The sequence below is a fragment of the Olea europaea genome, chromosome 10 (genome assembly GCF_002742605.1).
Source record: "Olea europaea var. sylvestris chromosome 10, O_europaea_v1, whole genome shotgun sequence".
Classification (NCBI taxonomy): Eukaryota; Viridiplantae; Streptophyta; class Magnoliopsida; order Lamiales; family Oleaceae; genus Olea; species Olea europaea.
The window spans coordinates 30,629,588-30,649,471 of record NC_036246.1 but is presented as its reverse complement, the minus strand read 5'-3'; the positions used below and the strand labels follow the sequence as shown (position 1 = coordinate 30,649,471).

Sequence of the window (19,884 nt, the reverse complement as noted above, 5' to 3'; positions counted from 1 at the left end):
TGCATACGTATGCCATATTTATGTTGAAAACTATCGTTCTCGACATTTTCCTCCTCTTATTCTCGACAGTTGGCTGAATCCCGACAGATGAACTATCGTTCCCGATAGTTAGCTGCGGGCATTCTCAACTGATAACGTATGCCACTGTAAGGCAGAGTGCAATCATCTGTCGATACAGGCTTCGGTGACAGTGTCTCGACACATGACGGTGGGCACAGATGACACTGCACGTGCATCGAGAAACAACATATCTGTCAAACATTCAGATGTCATTACCGCATGTATTTTGACACATTACAAAAAAATTTTGCTAACATTTTATTTTGTTGAATATTGCAAGCACAATTCGCCATAATAAATGTTTACTGCAACTTTGGGTAGATGATATGTTCTTATACGTTTCTTGTATTACTTGTTCCAATTGATGTGGTTGTATGCTCTGCGGAAGTACGCTTGTAATTTGTAATATTCAGCTTCTGTTAAATTATGGTCTGACCGTTATCATTTCATCTGCAGATATTATAGAATTTCAATTTCTAGTGCCCGAGAATGTACGGCTGCCGGCGCGTATCTCACAATGGAGCAACTTGAAGTACATAAAAACAGTGATGGAAAACTTCGACGATCGACTTCGGGCTGACTTTCGCTACTCCTGCCTTGGGTTTCTCGTTGACGTTCCAGAGATCCAGTTTTTCGCTCAGCTAATCCAGGCATTGGTGTGCCTAGGGATCCATTGCGATGAGTCCCATGAGTTGTGGTTCAACGTGCAGGGACACCTTACCCAGTTTGGACTGCATGAGTATGCTATCGTCACTGGGCTGTATGCTGAGTCATTTTCGAAGGGCGATCGGTACACAAAGGCATTGGAGAAGAGGAGGTTGAAGAAAAAATATTTCAAATCGCTGGAGAAGATTTCATGTGCCCAGTTGGAGAAGGCCTTTCTCCGCGCGTCGACACCCCAGGCAGATAGATACAAGTTCGGGCTTGCTCTAATTGTGGAAGGAGTTATCACTGCTCCGGACAACAATGTCGGCATTGATGAGGATATGCTTGCCATCATGGATGACTTGGAGCTGTTTTTTTCGTACCCCTGGGCCAAAGTGGGATATAGGGGTTTGTTGAAGGGATTCCGGGGTACTTGGGCACGTAAAATGCGCGATACGAAGACGAAGAACGAGAAGGACGTCAGTTACACAATTCACGAATTTCCGATCGTTATGCAGGTACGAACAACATTATGCTTATGTGTTTTGTTCGTCAGTATTAGACCATGCCTCCGTAGTGTTTGGACAAATATTAATGCGACATTTGTTTTGTTATCATCCGGATAGATTTGGGCATATGAGGCCATGCTCGAACTCAGCGAACGCTTCGGTGAGCATGTGGTGAACGTTCGCCTCGACTTCTGTGCTAGACCGCCACCAAACAATTGCAGCAGCGTACATACGATGCAATCTTCAGGCACGTACAGGTCATGGACATTTTTCATTTGCCTTTCCATTATTTTGTTTAATTGGGAATAGTCTGCATTATATTTTAACTACATGTTCTCCCCTGTTTCTACAGCTGCACATGCACGCCACACTGCGTCCCACGAAGGCTGAGCGTGATCTGCCATACATCGCCAGTTTGGTGCTATTTCTCGACCGTCCAGTGCAATTTTTGGACAACCTCGCTAGGAGGGTTGTTAGCCCACAGTTCCATGAGACGACACCAGCTGGTGGGGGAGATGACGGTAGCGCTGCGGGTGATGGGCATGACGACGAGTCTAGTGCAGGGGCCAAAGACGTTGACACATCCGTGAGCGATGGCCATTAGACACTAGAGGGCAATGGGGACGATGGGTCTAAGCCTGCTGACAGTGGAAAAAGCAATCGCCACCCCTCCAGCGAGATCGGTGGTAGTGACAGCGAGGACGAAGTGGATGCCTCGGGACGACAGTCGGGTGCATTACCCACTCCAGTGGTTGCCCCGTCCACATCTGGGGTTCAGGGTACGCGTGGTGGAGCAACTTTGACGAGGGAGGACGTGAAGGGTGTGTTGTATGACCAGCGCATCCTCTTCGAGATGAGGTTGCGGACCGTGAAACTTGAAATCATGCAGCACATCATCGAGGAATTCGCCAGACTGAGAGACTACATATCTACCCTAGTGCCCTCGTCAAGTGGCACCTCCACTTCCGCTGCAGCTCCGATCGTGAATGAGCCAAGCCTTTGGGACGACCCCCACGAGGGTATGAGTTTATGTTACTGTTACTTCCATTTACAACATGTGTGCAATTTTTCCTATGCGTTTGCTTACAAATATATTTTTGAAATTACCAAATTACTTAGATGTACATGGAGGCGACATGAACATGTGCCCGGATGATGGTGGCCGTCCTTCCCCTATCGGGAACTTGGAGGTGAATGGTATGTCAGTTAGTTCTATATAACACATTTTTGGTCTTCGATGTCACCTCATCTTGTGATATGCTAGTCTATTGAATTTGACTGTAATACTAATTTTTTTTTTGGTTTCCAAGTAAACGGGCAAGGCTGCGACGTACGGAGCCCACATGACGACGACCGTGCTGCTGAGGCTGAAATGCAGGAGGGGAACGGTACATGCGTAAATTTTGTATTTTATGTCATCTCATCTCGTGATATCTTTCTTGTCCTATTTTATTCGCCTTTACTTACTGTCTTCAATTTAAGTCGTTCAATAATTTCCTAGTTTTTTCGACGACGACCATGCAGACGAGGGTGAAATGCATGCGGTGAACGGTACGTACGTTCTTTTCGTCAACTTTTGTCGTCTCATCTTGTCATACGCATATGTATTCAATTTCACTCGTTCATTCATTTATTCTCTTTCTTCCAACTAGACGGGAAAGGCGGAGACGAATAGAGCCCGGAGGACGACGACCGTGCGGAGGTGGGTGACATGCAGGACATGAACGGTACGTGCGTAATTTTTTCCAACTTCTGTGATTTAGGTTCTATTACCAAACACTTCCCTCCTATTCCATGATAATTTATATCTTGTGTTTGTCCATTTCATCCAATTTCCTTTGAACTAAACCCAGGAGAGACCGTTCCCATCCTCCCCAGAGATGACAACGAGGAAGGCCCATCGACCCATGACATCATGGAGGTGGACGATATGTGCTTTTTTTCCTTCAATAATCTTATTCCACGACTATGTGGCGTCATTCACAGAGAACCATTTCACTAAGCTCGGGTTGAAATGTTTTATATGGGTGTTGACACAGAATTGCCGGCATAAGTGACCGTACCCCAGAAGAGAGGTAATGTGGGCAGCACAAACAGGTGGCAATCGACTTGTGTTTGACGTCTTGCACCACCTACCCAGATGCCATACACGAAGGGAAGGGCAAAGAGAGTAAAGAAATGAGTGAGTTCAAGTGGTTTGGTGAGGTCTGATGTAGTAGTAGATACGTTGTTGGTAACAAAGACATGCTTTTAATTTGGTTTGTTTTATGGACAGATATGTTTGCTCACCCATATGCTACACGTTAAATTGTCTTATGTACAATACATAAATGTTTAGTGCAAGCATGGAATGGTATTGTCAGTACATTTTGTGTGTATACGTTGATGACATAATGCATGTATTGTTCATGAAATGTAAAAGGGTACATCAACATCATAACTAAAATGAATATATCATCATTCTTATACATCCCAGTCATCTGACTTGTCAACACGAATTGACGGTTTTTCCTGTTAGAATCCTCACAAAAATCTACATGCCTACCCCCAACCTCAGCACGAAGTGCAGAGTTGACTCCTGGTCTGGTGGGATTCCTTCCTTGTCCTGAATTTTAGTTTTAACATTATCGCTGGTGTCAGAGCTTTCACCTTCACAGGTTATTGTCTTCCCAGTAAGGGTTTTGACAATAATCTGCCTACCACCACCAAGCCTCAACACCAAGTGGAGTGTGGACTCCTTATGAATTTTTTAGTCGACCGAACTACGGCCATCCTGAAGCTGTTAACCAGCGAACATGAGCCTCTGTGTTGGTCTGGTACGATACCTTCCTTGTCTTGTATGTTGGCTTCATCATTATATTTATGGCCTATATTGTTCATGATATGTGAAAGGGTTCATTTTTTAGTGATTAGATTGCCTGCACGTTTTCTACTCCATGGGTGATTGGATGGATAGCTACGAACTTGCTCTGCTCTGTCATTTCACTTTAGCGGACACCTGATGCAGGTTGGCAGCTGATTTATTCGGAGGGCTGATTTTTCAGTTGAGCATGTACTTTCATCGAGGTGTGATGACAAATTTTCATACAATGATGAAGATGTGTAGTTAATAGCACCAAATAACAGCCAAAGGGATCCAAACCTGGGTTTATGCCTGAAGGTGCAACTGTGGAGACGATTACATCGTATCACATATGATGTGGTTGATGATGTCAAGGGGGTTTATGAGATTACTTCAATTCCATATGGGGATATGGTTAAGTGGAACGCACATTGAGATAGGACATCTGTTTGTACTCTAATTAATTTGAACACACATTGAGATATGACATTTGTTTGTACTCTAATTAATTTGATGTTCATGGTACTTGATGAAATAGTAGTATTTTGTACTTTAATTTCATTGAAGTTGAAGGTGTTATACCTGCACAAATGAGTCATGGTATGAAATGATCTTGTGTCTAATGGAGTGTGGTCGAACAATCGAGGACAATGATTATTGCAAAATTCGCATTACCGTAGAATGAAAAATTCGGTGTTATCTTTGCTACATTGGCCCCAACATTACAACCGATGTATGTTTATTTCGACATGCGTTTTAGTATAAATTCGCTTGTTCAGAGAAATTAAAGTTTATTTTAAAAATGACTTGTAAAGTTATCCAATGTTCATCTTCAGTGGCAGGAACATTAATTTTATCAATTTTTCATGCAATTCATACGATTTAGAATTTGAAAACTATATTCAATTGTGACTAAGGACTACAAAAATTTTGTAAAGTAATGTAAGTACAAATTCAATGCAGGAATGTTACCATTGCATGTCTTGCAAATGGGTACAATTTACTCATAATTCTTACCATTTATGGATTGCATTAAAGTACACTTACACCCTTAACCATCACACTAAACCATCACACCAATGGTCAATCAAGTGTTAAGTAGAAATGAAATGGTTGTTGGTTGGTAAATTGCTTTAAATGTCCTCATATACCTCCAGTATAAAGTAAGGCTTGCACTTTTCAAGTGGGATATATGAAACTCTTTCTGAGGCATCTTGTAGTAGGAACGTATCAAAGTATTTGAAGTCTGTTTCTTCGTACGAAAATAATGGCATCGTCCACGGGAAGCAATTCACCGCTGGCAGTTTAGGAGCCGATGTCGACACCCGGTTCAACCCCGCTATGTCCCATCGTAATTTCTTCGAATGATGAGGAAGTGAGTTCGAATGGTGGTAGGAGAGCCATCACTGTCATTCCCTTTCCGAACCTGGACGAAGTTGCAAGTGATGAAGGTGAGTCTCAGAGAAATGTGCTTCAATGGGTGGTCCCATTTATGGATGCAGACGAAGTTCAACGTTACGAGGATGAGGGGCAGGGTCGCTTTCCATCGCCCGAGGTAATTGTCATCAGCTTGGATGATGACGGTGGAGAAGAAGGTTCAAGTGTTAGGTCCGAGTGAAGAGTCCGGCTTTGTTGTGTGTGTGGGTTTCTACGTATGTATGTGTAGTGGTTTTTTGTAACGAATGGATTTTGTGACGCTTAACCAATTCTGTAGCAAGTAGGAAACTCCCATTGGCAAGTTATGTGTTTTTTATATTTTCTTAAGCGGAGCGTCGCACAACTGTCGAGAATGACAGGCACCATCTGTCGGGAACGACAGATGAACTGTCAGGGATTACTGGCAAATTTTCTGTGTATGCAGTAAGCATATTCATATAACATGTAGTTTGGCTGAACGAACACAACCTAATGTGTACATTGAACGTAGTTTGTGAACTTTCTGGACAGTGTTATGCGCTACAAATGATGTGTTCGTAATATGTATTTCAAAGGAAACTTGTATAATGGTTGAAATTTTCATATTCCGTACATTCTATTTACATGTGTCAACAATGGCAACAATGTTATGCACAACAAAATTGTATTTTGGTTCGAGACAGTTATGCAGTGCGTTGTGCCTATTTGCGTTCTGTAAATGTTAACATAACAAAAAGTAATGTTTACGCGTAAGAGAATGAAAAAAGTAATACAATATTTACATTGTCATGTACAAACAACATTGGAGGAACACTTCACTTACAACTTCAACCACTCACGTACAAAATGTTGCTTACTTCGGACGTGGTACAGTGTGGTTCGAACATGTGGTCCGGTTATGACCAAGTCCACCGCAACGAGTGCATTTCTTGAGACGTGTGGTGCACTCGTGTCTGGATCGCTTATGTCGTGTGGGTGGCCTACCTGGAGGACGACGCACACTAGGGGGCATAATAGGAGTACCTGCAATTTCGAGTGGAACATTCCAGTCCACTTCACACTAAACAGGATTTATAGCTTCTCCATAGGCATGCTTCTAGTACTCGGATGTGTAATACGGTGAGCAGAGATCGTACAATGACTTACCTCTCAAGCAACTAGCACGGGTTGCGTGAACGCACGGCATACGATTCAGTTGGAACTCACGACAAGTGCACGTCTTTTCGGATAAGTCTACAATGTCCGTGTTGTTGGATATTCCAACTTATGTTAAGTCATTTGTTAAGCCATGCACTCGTAGCCTAGTACCTGCTTCGAACATCGTCCGTAACTCATTCTCCATCGTTGGTGATAGAATGGTACTATATGCGGTTGCACTTGCTCGACGTTCATAAAACCACTTCTGCATAGTATGCCGAATGTGTTCCACTAAACACGTGATCGATAACGAACGGGCATGTCTCAACATTGAGTTCAAAGATTCTGCGTTGTTGTTGGTCAAAATGTTGTACCGTTGGCCAACAAATAGTGCACGTGACCAAAATGGGAAACCTGCTCGCTCCAAGTACTCGTACGCTCCTGCACTAACCCTAAGAAGCTGTCCCATAAGTCTTTCAAACTCTTCGGTCCGGTTTGTTCTTACGGCTCTTTTGAATAGAAATATTGAACTTGCGTTGTTGTACCCCTGGATTAAATTCTTTTCCATATGCCAAACACAGCACTCGTGGTGAACCCGAGGAAATAGGTGGGCAATGACATTTTCAATACTATTTTTCCTGTCCGAAACAAACACCAATTCATCCGAGTCACCTATAAGATCTTTCAAATTTGATAAAAACTACATCCACAATCTATTCGTTTCGGCATAAACAATCCCCCACGCTAACGGATAAATCTGTTTGTTGGCATCTTGGGCAGTTGCCAGTAGAAGGGTACCTTTGTACGGACCTTTCAAGTGACTGCCGTCAACACAAATAACGGGCCTCATGTAGTGTAGGTAACCCCGAATGCTTGCACCGAAAGCTAGGAAAATGTAGTGAAACCTGTTACAAGATTCTACTTCGATGTGCGTTACTGTTCTCGGGTTACTCTCTCCTAAGACGTGACAGTACGAAGAAAGTTTTTGAAAGCTATCACCTGGTCTACCATGTAGCATATGTAAAGCAGCGACCTTTCCCCTACGTGCTTGATGGTAACTAATTTTTACACCAAACTCACATTCCATGTCACGAGCAATAGCGGTAGGATCATACGATCCGTACGGATTATCCAATTTCCCCATAATCTGCTCAGCAATTACGGAACTAGTGGCATGTTGATGTGCATTACGACGATAATCTATGGAACATGTGTGCACATTGTTGAATTTGCGGATCATGAAGATGGTAGACTGCTTCACACTCGAAGCACGTAACATCCACTTACAATTATCGTCGGCACATACAACGGTTAACATTTTTTGGCTTGACCTGCTAACTTGAAATTGAAACTTCTCTCGAAACGCAAGTAGACGAATTCTCGAGTACAACTCTTTCTTGGTAAAAAATATTTCCTTTTCGGTAAGATCCGGCGTATTGACAGTGGAAATCCAGTCGTATGTATCCGGACTTTTGGAATGTGATAATAGTTCTTCGTCAACGTCAGCAATATTACCAGTATTTGTACCATGTAAGGGATCGTCGAACATCTCATGTAATGGTGTAGTCCGAACATCGAAAATTGGAGTATCCGCTGCATTATTATTTGGGACACTTTGCTGATGATTGAGCTCATCGTTCTGTACGGTGTGGTGATCTTCCCCTGCAGTGAACAATTGTTGGCTGTAATTTATATCCCTCTCCATTTCAACACTTGGCAGACCAGTTTCCAAAGTCGTAACGCAGAGGACAGTTTCCTTATGAACTAATATGTACCAATTTACGTCTTCATCTTCCAGTATTTCGACTGGCGGTATATTCATGTTCGGAACTTTGAACTTCAATTCCAATTTTGTGCGCGGATCGAAAACACCAAGTTTCTCTTTCAACCGTAAAAATAGCCCCGGTAGTTTGATACTGCTCGACACTAAAATGGAAGTGGTTTTGTCCCCAGTCCACTTCTATTTGTCATTCACGCAAACAAACTTTCCCCCGTGTGACACGATGAATCTCAAATTATTGTTCATCCTGAAATGTTGGGAGTACAACGATAAGAATTATGCGTAATCAAAATGTCAACTATATAATAGCATGGAAGTGACATGTTCCAATATTTAAACCTATGCAATACTACAAGGTCAAATTAAGGATGTCAAGAATTATTAGTTGTCCAATTCGACAGTTTACTTATCTATCCCGGCAGTTTATAAATGTCGGATACAACAGTTCAAATGTCAATCCCGACAGTTTTGAAATGTCGAGTTCGACGGTTCAAGTGTCGAAACTGCCGAGAAGCTTCAAATGTGTTTGGTAGCATTAATGCTTATAATCAATTCTCAACTACAATATCACAACCTATTTCCAAAAATAAATGACTGAATGCTTCATTAAATATGGAATACTTTACATTTTCCAAAATATTTTTGGTATGTTTTTCCTTCAACAATATTAAAAAACAAGACCATCATATTGTTTTTAACATTCTTAAAAAAAGTAAGCTATTGCATAGAAATATAAACAATTTGTAATAACTAACCTTTTAAGATAGATGAAGAAGATGGATGAAATAATGTCTTTTTCAGGAAGAAGAAAATGTATGATGAATGAAATAAGGGTTTGTTTGAAAATAAATTTGTTTTTTAATGTTAAGTAGGGTTTTGAAGGATTTTATATTCATTTTTTATTAACTAAATTCGTACAATATAATACTCATATTTTCAATAATTATAATATACAAAATTAAACAATCAAATCACAACATTAATTTTTTGAAAAACAATCATGAAGGAGCATTAAATGCTCCAAAAAAGTCAAATTAAGGGTAAATTAGACATTTGACAACAAGAAAGTGACATTTTTGTACAAATTGTGTGCACATCAAATTTTTTTGTGCATTTTCAAAAAAGTGACATTTTGGTAAATTCTCCAATAATTTTTTATAATCCCCAGTTTGACTTTTGAAAATTCGTTGCATGGGGCAAGGAAGGAGACGCCCATGTGTCATCTTGTCTCGATGTCTTCCCTAGATGTAAAAGAGCTCCTCTAGATGATGAAAAAAAAAAAAAAGAAAAAAACGGAAGAAGGAAAATGGCATATTGAGTCACCATCATTTAGTGCCTCTAGCAAATTTGTCCCTAACTTTTGAAATCAAACGCTCACATCCTGAAACTCTAGTGCTTTGGCGTGGTTATTCATTTCATTTAATAATATTTCACATGAAGATTTATTCTTTAATAATCGATTTCTATGAATTTTTTTATTTTTTTATGTAAAATTTAATGAGGTAATCAAACTTGTCACTCGACAAGTTATTTAACTATGCTTTCTCTTCTCTAAGAATCCAAATTAAGCAGCATGAACCTTGATTTGTAACTACGTGGCTATTTCTCGAGTTGTACACCTTGTGCGAGGATGATACTAAATTTTGTCCATATAGCTCCAAATTTTACTAGTTTTCCCCTTTCTAAAAGAGCTGTATTGAAGTTGTGTTCTTAGAAACGGAACATTTTAATTGTACACCCATGGCAATTGTTTAGTAGGAAGTGATGAGGGTTAGTGCTTATATTTTATATTTTACACGTAAATTCAAAATTTTGCAATCACACATTCACAGAATAAAATACTTTGTACGTAAACTCAAAACTTTTTCATATATTTTCACCACACTTTTTCTAAAAAATTATTATTCAAAACATTATTCTATCAAAACAAAGGCTATAAAACGGAGGCCAGAATGTCCTGCTTTAAACTTAATTTCAGTTGAAGAATATTGATTACTAATAAAAATTGTTGTAATTAGGCTGATTTCACATGAATGAACGTAATATACACACAAAAAAGTATTAAAAAAGGAAATAAACAGTAAATTTTGCCTTATCAATTAATTAAGTTATCTCGACTGTAGATATGACTGTAAAAATGGAATAGTATAGTTAATATAAAACATTGTAAATGGCGATAAATTACGTGATTAGTCGAGTAAGTTGACTTTCATCCTTTCAATATAGTTATGCAATCAATTTCTAACTATGGATTTCGTCTTACACATGGCCCACATGGATTATCACTTCAAATTTCTGACATTATAAAGTGGGACAAGTGGAGAACGGAGAATTAGAATGTCTACAAAGTTGAAAATTATTGTTCTAATATACTATAATGACAAGATGTGAATTAATGGTGTATTTTTTCCATGGTTGGATAAGGTGATACCCTATATCAATTACTAAGACTTGGGATTCCATTTTGAAAAATCGATCCCGATTAAGAAGAGTATAAGCTCTTATATGTTGATTGTTGATGTCATATTTAAAAGATGTGAGATTTATTTTTTAACATGTCATTACAAGATGTTGTTTCTTTTGAGAACACTAATCTTGATATGTGATAGCTCTATTGAGTTATAGATGAATCAGATTGTTCATTTAAGTTTAATAAGTTTTAGTCCTAAGACTTGAGATTCACTACTAAAATTTCGTCTTTGTTAAAGAAGTGACTCAATTTGTTATGTGTTAATTATTAATTTCATCGTCGACCAATGTGGACTTAACACTACTTCCACGTTAATTATTAATATGGCAATTTAGGTTTCCTTTCTTGATATATTGAATGGAAAATTGGTAATAGCTAACATGAAACCATGCATGCAGAAAACATGTAGGAAGACATCACATGTGCATGGTTCATGAAAAGATGTCAAAGTTGATACTTTGAATAAATTGGATGCAATGAACTTAAGGGTCATTTTATCATCTAAATAAGGGGAAAATAAAGGAAGTTTCATTTTTTTCTTTTAATCAAAGAAGGGTTTCTTTCTTTTATGTAAAACTTGTTAAAGTAATTTGGTACTTTGCGTTGAATAAAAATTGACAGAAGACCATTTTGATTAGTTTTTGTGTGGCTAAAGATTTTGTTCTGTTTGGACCAAGAATAATGTCCTTTTTTGGGTACATGGCCTAATTAATGAAAGCTAAGTATATAAGAATTTTGAGGTAGAGTAGTTATAACTTTTATTATTCTTCTTACTATTTAATCATTTTTTGGAATGTACGCAGTGAAATTTTTTAAAACTAAAATTTAAGAAACCCCAACTAGGCATGCATTAATGTCCGATATTTTTATATGAATCCATATAACATCAAGTACATACCAAGTTAATTGAGCAATGACCTCAAAAGTTCCCTTCCAAAGCTTAAATTACAAGAATAGAGAGTGGTATGGTCTCATGAACTTATTGCGGAAGCTCAATTTTTCTGTAAATTCTATTGATTTTGAAAACGGGTGAACTGTGTTTTACCCAACAATTTGTGAAATTGGCAGCACAAACTCGAGCCCAAAAGAAAAGGAAATTGAACTATGATTATAATGCAGATAGATAGGAGCTTACGTAGGGATGGCAATCGGGCTCATCGACTCATCATGCTCGTGACTCGACTCGAAAAAAGCTCGAGCCTACCCGGCTCAAAGATCGGGAGAACCTAGCCGAGGCTTGGGCCGAGCCCCATTTTGAGATGCCGGGCAAAGCCCGAGCCCGCCTGTGTGGCAAGCCGGCTCGAGCTTTTCTTTTGAATTGCCTTTTTTAAAAAAAAAAAAAAAAAAAAAAAAAAAAACCCCAAAATCGAGCCTGTCCAGCTCAAGTCAAGCCTAATTTTTTTGACTAAGCTTTTGCTCAACCCGGCTCATGCTCGAAAAAAAGCTCGATCATTTTACTCGAGCCGAACTCAAGTCTTAAATTTCGGCCCGCGAGCCGGTTCGGCTCGTTGACATCCCTAGGCTTACTTCTAATCTATCTTGTTAACACATTTAAAAATTGTTATTAAGTACTAATTCGACATAATAGTTATATATACCATCTAATTCTTCTAATCAATAATTAGGGCAATATGAAAAGAAATTTTAATTTTTATTAATGAGTTTTATTCTACTTTTTCTTTATGGTATAGCTATTTAATTTAAAATTCAAAGCACTTCACGTAATGTAAATTTATCGTACGACTTAAGTTCCATAAGAATAATGTTATGTATTACGATGAGTAATGAGTATTAATCTATGTGACATTGAACCTCACCCCTTCAATTGATTAAAAAAAAAAAAACAATATAATTAACGATTAAAGACGGCTGGATCCTCTTCCATCTAAAGTGCCCTAGCTCTTGGTGATAAATGATATTACTTTGTTTCCTTAAAGCTGAATTAAATTGCCAATTAATGCAGGAAAAAGGTTAATGATGACATAACAGCAAAAAAATAAATAAATAAATAATTCTTTACTTTTAGTCTATCCCTAAGCAACAAACTTGAGTAACCACAGGAGCATTTACCTAACCATGTGTTACTTAAGTCATTTAATTAGTGCACTAACAACATTTAATGAGTGCACTAATTAAATGAGAGCTTGGGGAACTCAAGTAGCAAAATTTCCTTGATTTTATATAGAAAATTTGACAAAGTTGAGAGAATGCTCAATGTTTTCATTCAATATTAGGGTGTGTTTGAGCATCATTATTTGGCATTATAATGAGATAAATAATATTTTTTTGAAAAATGAGTGATTGAAATTTTTTTGATTTACGTGTAATATTTTTTTATTGAAGATTGTGTGGTTAAAAGTAGAAGAGAGAAAAATTTAATTTAATGTAATGAGAAATAATGTGGCTCAAACGTGAATCGATAGATGGGAAACTTCTGACAAAAGATATCGCTCCTGGCTCCATTTTAATTTTAATATATTTTTTCCTTTTTTTTTTAACCATGCATTTTTTAATAAAATAATATTACTCTCAAATTCAAAATATTTTCTTCCTTTTATTCACACATTGTACATATGATGTTTATTGCATGTAATAATTCAATTTTTAATTTTTAATTGAACAGTTCAATAAAATTTTGTAGAATCACCGATGATTGGCGCCCATGTAAATGGTTAGCACAAGTCTTGCTAACATTTGATTAACATTATTCAGAAATTAATCATAGATCTCTACTTTTATTATACTTCCTTATTAGACAATATTGATTCTAAAATACCAAAAAACAGTAAAATCATTTTGGACTATCCATTAATGAGTATCAAGACAATACTAAATACAAAACACAAAAAACAAAATCTTGTAATTTTGTTGCTAGTTTCATACTAAATACAATATAAGGGAAAGCAAAGATTAGCCACAAATCGAGGGTTTACTGAAAAATGTGCACAATTTTATCTTAAATTGAGCCATCCGAATCAAATATTCCCATGCAGCATAGCACCCGTATACTCTAGGTGACAGTGTTCCTAAAAGAAGAATTATCTATCTCTACTTTTATTATACTTCATTTCCCCCTCTCTTCACAGTAAATGATAAAATCGACCAATTACCTACGACTTTATATTGAATTATTCATCCATCAATCTTTCCCTATGAGTACTATTTGTCCCTCTGTTTCTCTAGTAATTCAGGAAGAAGGAGAAAAAGACAGAAGAAATAATGGAAAATACTAGAAGTAAATCTCTGCATAAAACTCAGAAAATATCTTTTGCAGCGCAGATTCTGTTAAGAGTTTTGGCCATGAATAAAACTCCTCTACCAGAAAAGAATAATGTTGTTTGTGCAACGATAGGCTACACAATTGGATGACAAAGGGACTTGGACGGCTAAGATGGTAGGAAAATGGACGGTTTTGATTGATTTTTGCAATGCTAAATTAGGCGCTAAAATGGAAAGGAAAACAGCCCACGTGATTGATAAGTACATAAATATTAAAAAAAGACAACAATTGAATTTTCTCTCTCCTCAGTTCTCCCAACTCCATCTCGTTTTCAACCCATTTGCTCCCAAAAGAAAATCACAGAAAACAGTAACGAGTTCGAGGAAAAAAAGGACAATCATCGAAAACGAAAATTATTTGTTCATGCATAAACCACTGCATATGAGCTAAAGGCAAAAAACAGAGCGTGAAATCCTGCCATAGTCTTCACATTCACCATATACAGAGGTAGAAATTAGGCAATGAAAATAGGGAAAAAATTTCGAAGAAGTTGTGTGTTTCTTCCAACTTCTCCACTCCAACTGTAGGCTTCACATTTTCGGAACCGGGTCACTTGTTCCGACGATATGAATTTATGGTTAAAATGTTGTTGGTATTGTCATTACTGCCTTGTCTGTTCTTTTCACCCATGTTTTTTTGGTAGAGGAGGGTAACTAATGAGTTGTTTGAAAAATTATAAAATTTCATTTCTATGCAATTAATTAGTTTATCAAATATAATTAAACTAAAGAAACAACAAACATGATTTTTGTGGAAGACGCACTGGGTGATGAAATGTATGGAAAATTTGAGCTATACATGTGCACAAAACTGATCTACATTTGGACTCAAGGTTGGACATTTAAAGAATCAATAATGCTGCTATTTATGTTTTGTAGGAATACCGAATATGGAAGATGTTTTGTTCATGGATTCCGAGATTGAGAATGTGGAGGACAATGTCAATGTCGTGGAAGACGAAATGGTAGAAGGTGATTTGACTGTGCTGGAGGTTGGTATGCAGTTTAATGATGAAAAAGAAGTATACGATTTTTATGCAAGATATGCCTATACCGTGGGTTTTCTAGTTAGGAAGAGGAGTTCTATGAGAGATGATGATAGTGTTTTAAGATATGTCACATTGACGTCTAGTAGGGAGGAACGAAGAACTGGTAATACAAACACTTCTTTGAAGCCACAACCAACAATTCAAACGGGTTGCAAAGTTAGGATCTCTGCATCTTTAGATATCTATGATTATTGGAAAATTAACACAGTCGATCTTGACCACAATCATAAGACGAGTCCTACTAAGTACAGATTATATAGATGTAATCGAGAAATGACGGCACACATGAAACGAAAGCTCGAAGTGAATGACATAGCAGGAATACCATTGCATAAAAGTTTTAACTCCGCAGTTGTTAAGGCTGGTGGCTACAAGAATATGACTTGTATTGAAAAATATTGTCGAAACTATATCAAAAAGGAGAGACGACTAAGCCTTGGTGAGGGTAACGCAGCTGCAATACAGTCTTACTTTTCTAAAATATAATCCCTATGCTCCGAATTTTACTTTAGTATTGACTTGGATGATGATTTGCACCTGAATAATGTCTTCTAGGCTGACAATCGGTGCATGTAGGCATATAAAGAGTTTAGGGATGTTGTAACATTTGATACAACCTACCTCACTAATAAATACAATATGCCCTTTGCCCTTTTTGTTAGCGTGAATCATCACAGGTAATCAACGTTATTGGGTTGTGGGTTGGTATTGAATGAGGAGACAGATATATTTGTGTGGTTGTTTACAACATGGCTTAAGTGCATGAATGTTCAAGCTCCGCATGGAATAATCACCAATCAAGATAGGGTAATGCAAAATGCAATTTAGATAGTTTTCCCTAATAAGAAACATAGATAGTGTTTGCGGCACATATTGAAAAAGTTGCCAGAAAAGTTTGGATATCACGTGGACAAGTCTTCGATATTTTCGGCCATACATGTATTGGTCTATGATTCAAAATCTGTTGAAGAATTTGAGGAAGGCTGGAAATCGATGAGCGATACATATCACTTAAGCGAAAACATTTGGTTGTTCGGATTGTATAAAAATACAGGATGTTGGGTGTCATGTTTCTTAAAAACAACTTTTTGGGCGGTAGTCAACAACGTTGAGAAGTGAAAGTACGAATGCCTTCAACAATACACACTAAAACATCGTTGAAGCAATTTGTTGAACAATACGAACAAGCACTGTGGAGTAAGGTTGAAAAGAAATTTCAGGCCAATTTCAAGTCTTTCTCTCAAATGCTCCAGTGTACAACTTATGGAATGGAAAAACAATATCAGGCATCGTACACCATTTCGAAGTTCAGGGAAGTTCAAGTGGAATTTATAGGGAAGGTTTACTATGACATCATGTCTATTTCAGAAGGACATATGGGGACGATCTATGAGGTACGGGAGGATGTAGTATGCGGGGAGATACGAAAGAAAAAACATTTTCGAGTGTCCTTCAAGAGGGAGAACTGTGAAATCATATGTGGTTGTCACTTGTTCGAATTTCTGGGTATAATGTGTAGGCATGCAATCACGGTGTTGATACATAATGACGTGAGTGTGATGCCAGATCGCTATATACTACGAAGGTGGAGGTTAAACGTCAGTAGAGCACACACAAGGGCTGCCGTTAATTACGACGGTTTGGTTAGTACTCCTACACAATTGAGGTATGATGAGATGTGTCAGGCATTTTCCTCGGTAGCGGACCTTGCAGCAGATGATGAAGGAAGGTATGGTGCGATCATGGATTGGATACAATTCAAAAAAAGGAGTTTTGTTTGACGAAGTCGAGTTCTTGCAGTAATATCAATTTACATTGTATTGCATCTCAAAATGAAGGCAGGGCTACTGTGAAAGATCTGATACCGTCGAAGGAAAAAGGAGCTCCGAAGACAAAATGGAGAAAAGGCCCTTTGGAAGCGAACGCTACTACATTAAAGGTATACTCATATGTTATACTCTTTTATTCACTTCATTTTATACAGTACATGGAATTTTTTATGGTGTACATGCAGGTGCGATTGAGTCATGCAAAAGGAAAGAGACCAACCCTGAGGCATAGTTGTATCTCGGATGGTGTGGTCGAGGTTTTGCCACTACCTAAGCAGCAATAATCAATGCCAATGCCAATGCCAATGCCAATGCCAATGCCATTCTCCTTTTCGCAACTACTACTGGTTCGTATATTAATTGCTAAGTTTTGTAAGAATTTCTGGTGTTATTAATGCAAAGAATGTGATGTAGGGTGATGGGATGAGCCGCATGTTCACTCAACAATTGCCATCTTCTACGTTGATCCCCACGACCACCGCAAACGTTAATTTGAATTCCCAAGTTAGACATATGTTTCAATCTCAACAATTACAATAGGCAATTGTCCCTATCCTTATTACTTTCACTTTGCACGTAAGGTAATGCAAAGAATTACTACTATCCACATGCACCACACCATGGTGGCTCCATTTAAATCGAGGCAAACATAGCAATAGTCTAAAATCGTTGAAATTTTGGGTTCACTTTTATAGAGCTAGAATAAAATCAAGAAGATTTGTACTAAAATTTTACTCGGGATTGGTAGAATGCAAGTCCTTATGCAGTAGTATTTCGTAAAGTTTAATGACTTTGATGTGTACACATTTCACTAGTTAATTACTATCTTAATTTTTATGTTGTGGAAATTTGGGAATTTTTTAAAATTTATCTACTTATTCTAGTTGAACATGTGATCTCATATGCTATTTACTTTTTAAGAGATCCTTGGTCTGTCATAGATAGTGTTCGAACATATATAAGCATCTAGTTTTTAAACATCGGATTACTACAATTCTTTTATGCTCATGTTTGTTTGTATAATTGGAGGAACAATTTGGTAACGTCTGGTATCACAATCGTTTGAGAAGATACCTCACGTTTGAGGATCATCCCATTCTAGAAACCAATGGAAAAACATGGTACTGGGTTGCTCATGTTGTTGAGGAAGTATCCAGAGCATTTTGTTATCAACATAAGGTCTAAAGGTCGGGTTACTGTTGAGGAGTTTGTCTCTCTTGTGTCACTACTCTCCAAAAAATTTAGAACGCCTTCATCAATGTAACATGTTATTCTAGTGGCAAATCTAGAATCCTGTTTCAAGTTTCAATATTACGTTTTTTATTCTTGATTGTTCTTTTCTCCATGTTCCTGTTTATAATATATATGCAATTTTATTTGTTTCATTGATTCAGACTTTTGAGGAAGATTTAACTGAAAATGTTGCTGGTAAATCATTTGTCTACGGTGTACAACCACATCAAAATCATAAATTGGTTTAATTAATAATAAAGATGGAAACACAAAAGAGGCCAGTTAAATATCATTCATGAAATCACAAAAGTTAACGACAATTTTGGGGTGTTGACCACCGAACTCCGATCTCATGAGATTTGTCTTGGGGCCCATGTCTATCAGGTGTGAGCTCGAATTTTACGCAGCTCAGATTCGACCCGCCGTAACCTCTAAAAACATCATGATTACCCCTTATCACACCAACCTCTCAAATCAATACACTTGTTAAGAGTGACATCACCACCCCCCAAAACCACCACTCCAAAGCCCGGAATCTCAAGTCCCTTGCAGGTCACCATTACCTGGAGAAAACATTAATATATAGCCACGGGCCTCATCGACCAATTAAAGGAGAATTCGACGACCCAAGTTTCGAGCTCGACACTGTAGCTGATTTGACTGATTTGATGTAATTTCAGCTAAAGCCATGTATAATTAATGGAGTAGAAGTTTTGTAAAATGGGGAGACAGATAAAAAAAAAAGCATAATCCGATCACATCTTCTCTATGTATTTCATGATCTGATTTAGCAATAAATCACGTTTTTTCTTAAAGTTGGCTCAAGATTAGCCTTGCAAATTTCGACGTCAACAGTTTGGCACTAGAAGGAGGGCCCCAATTGTGAAAAATAGCCTTACTCTCTCCACAAAACTCCAGAACCATGAGTCACAGCTCCAATTCTAGAAATCCATCCCACACCCACCCTTATGAAACCAATACTCTACCAAGTTCGCTACGACGACAAAACCCACAAATGACCGCCATGAGGGAAGCCCTGGAAAAACTAACAAATGCAGTGGGACAATTAGAACGAAGCCAAATCCACTTCTCCCCACCAGAAGAACTCTCTACTTTTCAAAAGGAGAATCCTCAAGAAGCTAAACTGACGAAGTCAGAAGTAAGGATCTCCCGACAAGGAGGACCGGCAGCATATTCGACACGTTGGGGACCCAGCACTCGGTAACCCCTACACGAGGATAGGCTGGTTCCAACCTTAAACGTCCTCTGGAACAGACAAAACCTGAGCTGAGCGCACTGAAAAGGCTCATCGCTAAGCTAGAGGCCAAAAACAAAGGTAGCACTGAAGATTATCTCCCCAAGCGACATTCCCCATTTACTGAGGATGTCCTCATGGAACCATTGTCCGAAAAATTAAAGATTCCCCAGATGGCCGCGTACGAGGGAGATGGAGATCCCCTTAGCCACCTTGACAAGTACACCTCATGGATGGAGCTGCAGGGGGCAAGTGATGCCATCATGTGCTGGGCATTTTCCCTAACTCTGGGAGACAAAGCTCAGAGGTGGTTTAGGAAAATGCACCAGAGGTCGGCAAAAAATTGGAATGACCCAGTAGCAACATTTTTAACCCAGTTC

General features: G+C 38.2%; 2 protein-coding genes across 2 annotated transcripts in view; both read left to right on the top strand.

The window, feature by feature from the left end:
* Nucleotides 1-19,884, top strand: part of LOC111401800 (pyruvate dehydrogenase E1 component subunit beta-1, mitochondrial-like) — an 83,976-nt gene that overhangs the window by 39,462 nt on the left and 24,630 nt on the right. The window lies entirely within an intron of this gene.
* LOC111400525 (protein FAR1-RELATED SEQUENCE 5-like) lies at nucleotides 14,881-16,299 on the top strand. Its single transcript, XM_023027933.1, has 4 exons — nucleotides 14,881-14,905; nucleotides 15,018-15,643; nucleotides 15,764-15,864; nucleotides 16,242-16,299. Exons 1-4 carry the CDS (start codon nucleotides 14,881-14,883, stop codon nucleotides 16,297-16,299), a joined length of 810 nt encoding a protein of 269 aa, XP_022883701.1.

What these genes read in the sequence shown, in the direction of transcription:
- LOC111400525 (XM_023027933.1), top strand. Translation starts at nt 14,881, where the DNA reads ATGATTTTTGTGGAAGACGCACTGG. An exon ending in TTTTGTGGAAGACGCACTGG is followed by an intron (nt 14,906 to 15,017) that starts GTGATGAAATGT and finishes TATGTTTTGTAG; the next exon opens with GAATACCGAATATGGAAGAT. An exon ending in TTGGTGAGGGTAACGCAGCT is followed by an intron (nt 15,644 to 15,763) that starts GCAATACAGTCT and finishes CGGTGCATGTAG; the next exon opens with GCATATAAAGAGTTTAGGGA.